The 8,168-nt window shown below is 30.4% G+C and overlaps 1 protein-coding gene across 1 annotated transcript; it reads left to right on the top strand.

Annotated features, from left to right (window-relative positions):
• The first annotated feature begins 1,892 nt into the window (after positions 1 to 1,892).
• Positions 1,893 to 7,416, top strand: LOC143052663 (perlucin-like protein). The gene is made up of 5 exons (XM_076225738.1): positions 1,893 to 2,030; positions 5,091 to 5,194; positions 5,437 to 5,527; positions 6,191 to 6,401; positions 7,352 to 7,416. The coding sequence occupies exons 1-5, from the start codon at positions 1,979 to 1,981 to the stop codon at positions 7,374 to 7,376; spliced, it is 483 nt and encodes a 160-aa protein (XP_076081853.1). The 5' UTR covers positions 1,893 to 1,978; the 3' UTR covers positions 7,377 to 7,416.
• The last annotated feature ends 752 nt before the right edge of the window (positions 7,417 to 8,168 follow it).

Raw genomic sequence — 8,168 nt, 5'->3', positions numbered from 1 at the left:
TATTCATGTGAACCTTTGATACCTTTTCTGAAATTCTCCAGTCATTAAATCTTTTACAAAATTTATTGATTATAAAAAAAAAGAAGATGTGGTATGATTGCCATGTTGACAACTCTCCACAAGAGACCAACATGACACAGAAATTAACAACTATAGGTCACCGTACGGCCTTCAACAACGAGCAAAGCCCATACCGCATACTCAGCTTTAAAAGGCCCCGATATAACAATGTAAAACAATTCAAACGAGCAAACTAGTGGCCTTATTTGTGTTTAAAAAATGAACGAAAAACAAGTATGTAACCCATAAACAAACGACAACCACTGAATTACAGGCTCCTTACATAAATGTTCATAACATACTAAATGTATGTTCATATTGAAATAGATAGAAAACCAAAATTTGGGAATTTTGGAAATAAAGGAGGAGGGATAAAAAAAAAAACCATTTTTCTGTCCCCAATTACCTATGACTTATGATACTTTTGCTGAAATTCTCCAATCATTCAATATTTTACAAAATTCTTCCAACAACACTTTACATACTTTAAACTACGCTCTGGATTCCCGCGATTTCGCGGGTGTGTTCTAGTAATGTTTAAGTTACGTTCGTTTTCAAGTAAATATATGCTTTAGGTCACGGTATCTTATTTTCCTGTGAATCTCGTTTCCTTTTTTTGTACATGGTTCACTTAAATGAATCACCACGACTATGCATTTTATACAATGTAATTAGATAAGATGAATTACAGTTATTAATGTAAACTTTTGGTATTTGTCTATTCGAAAGCAATTATGGAACCTGAAGAAAGTGGTAAGTAAATATAGACACAGTGTTGCATGATTATATTTTATCAGATAAACATAAGCATAAAGAAATTATCTGGTATGAGAAGGCTTTTAATTATGGCAATTGCTATTTGTCCGGCAAATACAATGAGCATGTCACTATTTGTTTATGCGTGTCACCTCAACACATTTTGTTTTCAATTTGATTCAGTGATCGGATTACATGCGCCCTTCTGGTGATACTGAAGATAATATTACACGCGCTTCCGTACGCACTTAAAATGACATGTGCATTGCAACCTAGCGGCTGAGTAATTCTTTAAAACAACGCATGTACATGGAGAAATTACAAAAAGAAGATTTTACCTTTTTTGGGTCCTCCATGTTTGAATCACCGTAACTGCAATTACGATGATCAGTTTAACACCAGTGGTATAAATTATCATATATTTGACTTAATTGTTAACACTTCATTTTATTTTTTTTGTAAACAATATTTTATTCAGAAACAGATAAATGCAAGTGAACCATGTAGAACAAACACTTTATTTGTTGGTATAAACTGTGAATGTATGGTGAATATCTTTAAATTATTCTTTTATTTCCAATTTTTTTTTCTTTATTCTTTTACACCCAATTATAATAAAAAAAATTCTGTTCATTCTATATTTTGCCCATTTCATTACTAAATCGTCAGAAACGATGGCAGAATGAACAGGAAATTATTACAGTGAGTGACGCGACTGGCATAGATATTTAAAATAAAATAAAATTAACAAGACTACACGGAAATAAATCAATTCATTACTGTTTACCTTGTCATATAAAACAGAACAATCATTTACTCCCTTTGTTATGAAATAAGGTTATATATATATATATATATAAACAAAGGATGTAAACTAACACAATGTTACGACATGTCTAATTTTCTAAGTACAAAGGCAGGCACTATATTATAAATTGTTATCTTTAGTATTGCAGACTAAACAAAAATACTTGGTAGCCTTCTTTATATAGCAATCTGCCGGTGAAATTCATAATATCTGAATTGTTCACGACGTACATATATATCAATTATCTTTAAACCAAAATTGTCTCTATCAGTCAACGGTTTATATGAACGTGCCTACATAATCATGATAAGAAATTTAAAATGTTAAGAAGCACGCACTAGGATAACATATTCTATGGCATTGTGTAAAAAGTCCATGTTGTATATCATTTTGATATGTTTATTTGGTATGTATGTCAATTTGTTTTATCAACTTTAAGCAAAATAAGTTAAATCGTTAGTAGATTATGTATAATTTTGACAGTGAGCACAATGAATTATATATTTATTGCATGCATTTATATATTATATATGATGAGATCACCCCTAGTTTTTGGTGGGGTTCGTGTTGTTTATTCGTTAGTTTTCTATGTTGTGTCTTGTGTGTTGTTGTTTGTTAGTCTTTTTCATTTTTAGCCATGGCGTTGTCAGTTTGTTTTAGATTCATAAGTTTGACTCCCTTTTGTATCTTTCGTCCCTCTTTTATGTCGTAAATGTATTCAAATATGATTTGTTCATTATCATATTTAATCATTTTAACTTTTTGAAATAAACAATTTACCTTATTTTGAAACACCGAGACATTTATATACACGTGTAACAATATTAACTTATAGCAGAACGATAACTTCAGAATTGATTAATGCATGTAGACCTTATTGTTTAATAACTTACTATATATGCTATATAAGTAAGGGATAATGCTACTCTGAAATGTCTGAACACTTCTACCTTGTCTGCATTAATTTCAAGTTGTATCCCAAATGCATCATTTTTGCTGTATAATTAAGGAATGACTGTAATATTTTTTCTGTCTATGAAGAAATAACATAAAAAATTTGGTGCACACTGAATAACGCATGTAGCGGGTTATTTAACAGTGTGCACCATATTTTTTATGTTATTTCGAATAGACAGAAAAAATATTACAGTCATTTCTTATAATTTAATTCTAAATTCCGTTTTAAACCGTAGAAAATCATGAAAAAACGTTGATGACGTCACGGTCACATGACTAAATTATGTCTATGGGCTCATTACAAAATCACGTCAGCCAATCAGAAAACGCGTTACATCCAAAATTAAATTATTAAGTAATAATGTACCACAATGGAAAATGTATACATGATAAGGTGTATACTTACAACAGCGTCTGATATTTGTGTTTTAGTAAAATTTACTGATTCATTCTTTCGTCCAACTATACAATGTTGATGGTGTTATCATTTAATCAAACAATATACTTCATTTTTCTATCGGCACAATCAAATTCTAGATGGATGTATTTCTGTTTTTTTTTCACTCAGAGTTTGCATGGGCGCCGCCATGACAGGGTTGATAATCCCTTTCTGTTTTCTTACTCTCTGAAAAATTGACAGTTTCCCTTTTTTTTAAATTCTTAATCTCGAAAATTACTAGTACAGATAAGTTATTTTATAGAAGTTAAAGAGCTTTGTAAAATCACCGAAATATTATAAGTATAACGCTTACTAGAGGCCGAGGTGACGTCTTTAAGTGTGTGTTTAGTTCAGGTAAGAACACATACTCATGATAATAAGGACCTTCAAATGTTCATATGTTTTATTCTAGAAATTAACCTTATCTGACAACACTATTTCCAATTTATTTTTGACGGTATTCTTGTCTTATTTTTAACTCTCGATCTGGAAAGATTAATTTCATGGTCATATGGTTCATATATAAGCTTCGATGATTCTTAGTTTAATGTGAGAGCATTCTTTATATAGTAATGTCTGATGTGTAATTTGAATATTAAACTTATAGTATTGGTTTTTTTACGAATGATATTTATAAAGGCTGTAAGTAATCAAAATATGAAGATATAAAGTTTTGAACGGTAGAGTCATACAAAATAAATGCACAAATTATTAAATCAAATTTACTAGAACACACCCGCGAAATCGCGAGCATTTAGAGCTTGTGAGAATTTGTGTCTGGAGAATTTTAGCAAAAGATTTCATGTCTGGAGAATTTCAGAAAAGGTATCAAAATTCACAGGTAGTTGGAAAGAGTTTAAGCCCTCTCTCTTGATTCCAAAGTCCATTATTTTTTTTTCTGTTATATTCCATTATTTCTGCGGTTCTGTAAATTATGAACATAGGTATATTATAAGTAAAGTGTATTTGCTATTAGCTATGAATTTCTTCTCCTAGACGATCACTGACTGCTATATCATTTTGAGAGTCTCTATCAACGTAATAATTATTGTCCTGTCCCCGAGTACTCTTTTTTTATGTGCAAGTATAAAACCAGAAGTCCTGATTGACTTAAAAGCGGAATCGCGAGCATTTTAAGCTATAATAGTCATAAGAATGGATGACAAATGCGACAATGCATGTTACCTTTACGACACAGAGACATGATGATTAATTTATTGAGAGGGAGAATGAGAAGCGACACGCAAAATGAGGTCTTCTCGTTAAATAGTATAGATATCAATGTAAAATAATGAGTTCTAATCTACAGGTTTATCAACTATGTGTACATTGTACTCTCATAGGTTGGACTGAAAACAACATTGTATCACGCACGTTATATTTATTATCTAATTTACTAATCGGAAGTTGACCCAGTTTGTATAATAAATGATGTGTACAAATATGTTTTAAATACAGATAAAAGAGGGGCGAAAGATACTAGAAGGACAGTCAAATGTATAGATCAAACTGACAACGTCATGGCTTAAAAGTAATAGACAAACCGACAAATGATAGAGCACAGCTCACAACATAGAAAATTAAAGATTATGCAACTTTTTTAAAATATCTTGAAGTGTAAAATAGGAACGATATTGACTTTGTTAATTGCGGTTCACATGATTGTCACAAGACCTGTGATTGCGCTGTCTTTTATCATAATAGTCATGATATCAGAAAGGGAAATTAACGATAAGTTCCCACGGTGATGATAGTGTCAGTTACACCTAGGTAAAACGTTGTATGTAGTCGGGTAATCCAAAAAGATGTCGTATATTTCTCAGGAACCTTCAAACATTTGGAAAGTGTTTGTCGGACCGACCCTAGTTAAACTTCTGCTTTAACGGAAATTATTGCCCTAAAAAGTGTTGATGTGAATCAAATATTAATTTTATTCGTATATCAAGTTAAATACATTCTTAAACAACAGTAATTAAACAATAATATGATGAAAACAGTAGATTCTGGTTCTCTTCTAATATATTTAACTTTTATGTACAACTTAGAAAGTTCAATCATTATATTTTCCAGTGTGTTTCCAGAATATTATTTGTCAATGTCCAAACGGTTGGAATCATCATAGTACATCATGTTATTACTTCAGCGATAATACGAAGAATTGGGATACATCTTCAGTATGTTAATTATTAACAAATTATAGATACTGCTTCAAACATTAGTGCATTTGCTGTACAAAATAAGCATTTGGCCAAAATGTTTGTGTATTCAAATTTTAATACCGATACTAAATTACCATATCGTCGTTTGTCAATATTGTTTGTCAATATCAAATAATTCTATCCTCGGTGGTATCATGATTAATCAATTAAATAATAATATTAGTGTTATTGTCATCAATATTTTCATCTTTTTACAGGCTTCTTGCCAGGCACATCATGCAGAACTTGCAGTCATAGAGACAGATGAAGAAAACACGTTCATATGGTCTGAAATGACAAAACTTGGAGGTTGGAAACTTTGCACTATGCATTACACCAATATTTCAATTTCTTTCAATTATGAAATTCTGTTTTCTAGACAACTTATTATCAAATCAATGTCAAACAGATTTCTTTTTGAAAACCAAATCCATTATGTTAAGATCTAAAACAAATTTTAGTTCATAGAGATTATACAAACATACACAAAAAACAAATATAATTCATGTACTTGCACGGCAAAGAAACCTGTCATTACTTAGTTAGTACTTTGAAATTCCTATTGTTTGTTATTTTTCGGTTCTCTTTTATAACTTAGTAAAGACCGCTCATGCGTTTCATAAATACAACATAACAAACAATCAGTGAAATTGTTTTAATGAAAATTTAATTGTAAACGTTAAAGTATTAAATAAAAACAAAAACATCCATGCGTGCATAGGAGTCACAAATTGAAAATATATTGGTAGTATGAACAATGTTTAGGAGTTTAATTGGTATATGTTCCGAAAATTGATATGAATGAGTTTTTCAAAGCATGAATCTCTTCACACAAAAAATTACCACACTTGCGTCTTGCATTCAATCATTCAATAAAAAATACTGAGTTGTGAATACGTACTGTATAAAAACTAAATTTAATTAAATTATGATCAGAATGTCTACATGTTTCAATATTTGTTTGCTGTGCAGGAATGTTCTGGTTGGATGGAACAGATGAATTTTCAGAGGGACAATGGGAATGGGCATCAACTAACGCCGCTTTCGATTATTCAAACTGGTCTCCAGGTGAACCAAGCAATAGTGGGGGTCGAGAAGACTGTGTGTTGACGGGCGGAGGATACAAAACATTCTGGAATGATGCGCCTTGCACGGACCATTTCAAATATATTTGTGAGAAAAGGTAAGAAAATGTATATCTGATTTCCTTTAAATTAAAAACAAAATGTTTTAAATCGATAATTTATTCGTGAGTTTTGGTCACGAGCATCACTGAAGAGACATGTATTGTCGAAATGCGCATCTGGTGCAAGAAAATTTGTTCCGTTAATTTTATTGCCGCCATTCTCAACCGATTACTGTAAATTCAGAAACTATTGCGATGTTTGTATTATTGCGAAAATTGCGACGGGGTTAAAATCGCAATAATTTAAACTCGCATTTTGAAATCAAGTATATAACTTTAATAGGATTTTTTCTCAATATCGCAAAATGAAAAATCGCATATCAGTCTATAATGACAAAATCGCAATAATAAATGCACGCAATAATTTCTGAATTTACAGAATTTAATAGGAATATGTATGTTTTAATCGAGTTCTGAAATCGCACTATTTTTCTCGCATTGGTGTTAGTTGTTCAGATTAATAATCGAAATAATGAATTCATGCAAATATTACTACATTTTTACTATTTTTTACAAAAAGGAGAGGAGTAGTTCATAGAAATCTATGTACTGGATAAATTGAAACTTTTTTTAAATCTGCATTTATTTGTTTGTGTTTCTTTGTAAATTATAGTTTGCATCATTAACGATCAAAATTTAGATTGTAATACCAGTTGTACTTTTTGTCTTAAAAGTTTAACATGTTAATAATAACTATCAAAGATTCTAGAACTATAACTGTGTACGACACGTTTCGTCATCATAATAGTGACAAAAATTGACCCTTGATTAACAAATGATAACTTTGCAAAACATTACGAAGTACTGAGGACCAAAATATGAAACATGTTGCTTTTGTTATAAGACAGCTGATGACATTTGAAAATTACGATGTATATGTAGTTGCCAGTATTTTTTGTATTTGTATTTGTTTGATTTAATTATCAATTTTTTTTTATCTCTTGCAGTTTGGAAAGTCCGATCGTTAATTAAAAAATTAACTGCAGAAACCAAATAAATAATTAACAAACGATTTTTTTTTATCAATTTACCTTTTTGTACGAGAACAACAATGTACGAGTTATTGGTAGTAAATCACCTATCGCTAAAAATAGATATTTCTTAGTTAAATTTGTTTATTTATAACAGGGAATACATGCGTTTTGCAGGTATTTTTTTATTGCATTTGCTATTTTATCACCTGTACGAAATGTTCCATATGGAATGTACACGGAATATAGTAGGAATATTGCTCTGAATTCCTACTTGAAAAGAGTGATATTCTAGTCGGACAGTAGTAGGAATCCCCACGGAAAATAGGCGAAAATTTTAAATTAGCAGGAACCAGGATTATGCAAATTAGCAGGAATAATTTGGTGGGAAAATAAAATTCCTACTAGAAAACCTGGTAGGAATTTTTCAAAATTCCACCCACAAAAATATTTTCCGATAGGAATCTAAAAATATACAAAATGTAAGTGTATATTCAGAAATACACAACTGGGTCAATGATTTAAGTTTGAATCTCAATAACAGGGAACAAAGGAAATTCATAGAATACATTAATTTTTAAGAAAATGGACTTTTGAAATGTATAAGGAAACTGCAAGATGTGCAAGCTAGAAATTGTGTTATACATAAACATGAAGATTAGCCAAAAATATGCCTAAATGAAATTAAGAGTGAATTAATGTGTGAAATAATACACTATTGTTGAATTAATTGATTACTAAATATTTGTAGCAGACATATAAAAAAATCATTTTGAATGTATAAGAATTACCT

The sequence above is a fragment of the Mytilus galloprovincialis genome, chromosome 11, assembly GCF_965363235.1.
Source record: "Mytilus galloprovincialis chromosome 11, xbMytGall1.hap1.1, whole genome shotgun sequence".
Taxonomy (NCBI): Eukaryota; Metazoa; Mollusca; class Bivalvia; order Mytilida; family Mytilidae; genus Mytilus; species Mytilus galloprovincialis.
Note: the sequence above shows the minus strand (reverse complement) of the source record. Positions and strands in the feature narration are given on the sequence as shown.

Bases quoted from the DNA above. Each gene is read 5' to 3' on its own strand.
- LOC143052663 (XM_076225738.1), top strand. From the start codon at position 1,979: ATGGCATTGTGTAAAAAGTCCATGTTGTATATCATTTTGATATGTTTA. The intron at 5,195-5,436 runs GTATGTTAATTA...ATCTTTTTACAG, and splicing joins AGAATTGGGATACATCTTCA to GCTTCTTGCCAGGCACATCA. The intron at 6,402-7,351 runs GTAAGAAAATGT...TATCTCTTGCAG, and splicing joins AAATATATTTGTGAGAAAAG to TTTGGAAAGTCCGATCGTTA.